Below are 203 nucleotides of genomic sequence, written 5' to 3' on the forward strand. Positions count from 1 at the left end.
GGCCTCGGGGAGTGGGGGACACGGGCCCTCGCAGCCCGACACGCGCACCTGGCTTCTTGTAGACGACGTAGAGCAGGAGGAAGAGCACCACGCCGATGGCGATGAGGGCCGCCCACCAGGTGAGAAGGAACATGATGACCACGGAGATGACCGCCCCGAACAGCGCCGCCCACTTGCTGTAGTATCGGAAGGAGGGCCGCCAC

At 66.5% G+C, this 203-nt stretch overlaps 1 protein-coding gene across 2 annotated transcripts in view; it reads right to left on the bottom strand.

Annotated features, from left to right (window-relative positions):
• Nucleotides 1-203, bottom strand: part of SLC12A3 (solute carrier family 12 (sodium/chloride transporter), member 3) — a 28,709-nt gene that overhangs the window by 17,651 nt on the left and 10,855 nt on the right. For both annotated transcript variants that reach the window (XM_005873533.2, XM_005873532.2), the window contains exon 14: nucleotides 49-203. In XM_005873533.2, coding sequence (XP_005873595.1) covers nucleotides 49-203 — 155 coding nt within the window. The remainder of the gene's footprint in view (nucleotides 1-48) is intronic.

The sequence above is a fragment of the Myotis brandtii genome, unplaced genomic scaffold (assembly GCF_000412655.1).
Source record: "Myotis brandtii unplaced genomic scaffold, ASM41265v1 scaffold411, whole genome shotgun sequence".
Taxonomy (NCBI): domain Eukaryota; kingdom Metazoa; phylum Chordata; class Mammalia; order Chiroptera; family Vespertilionidae; genus Myotis; species Myotis brandtii.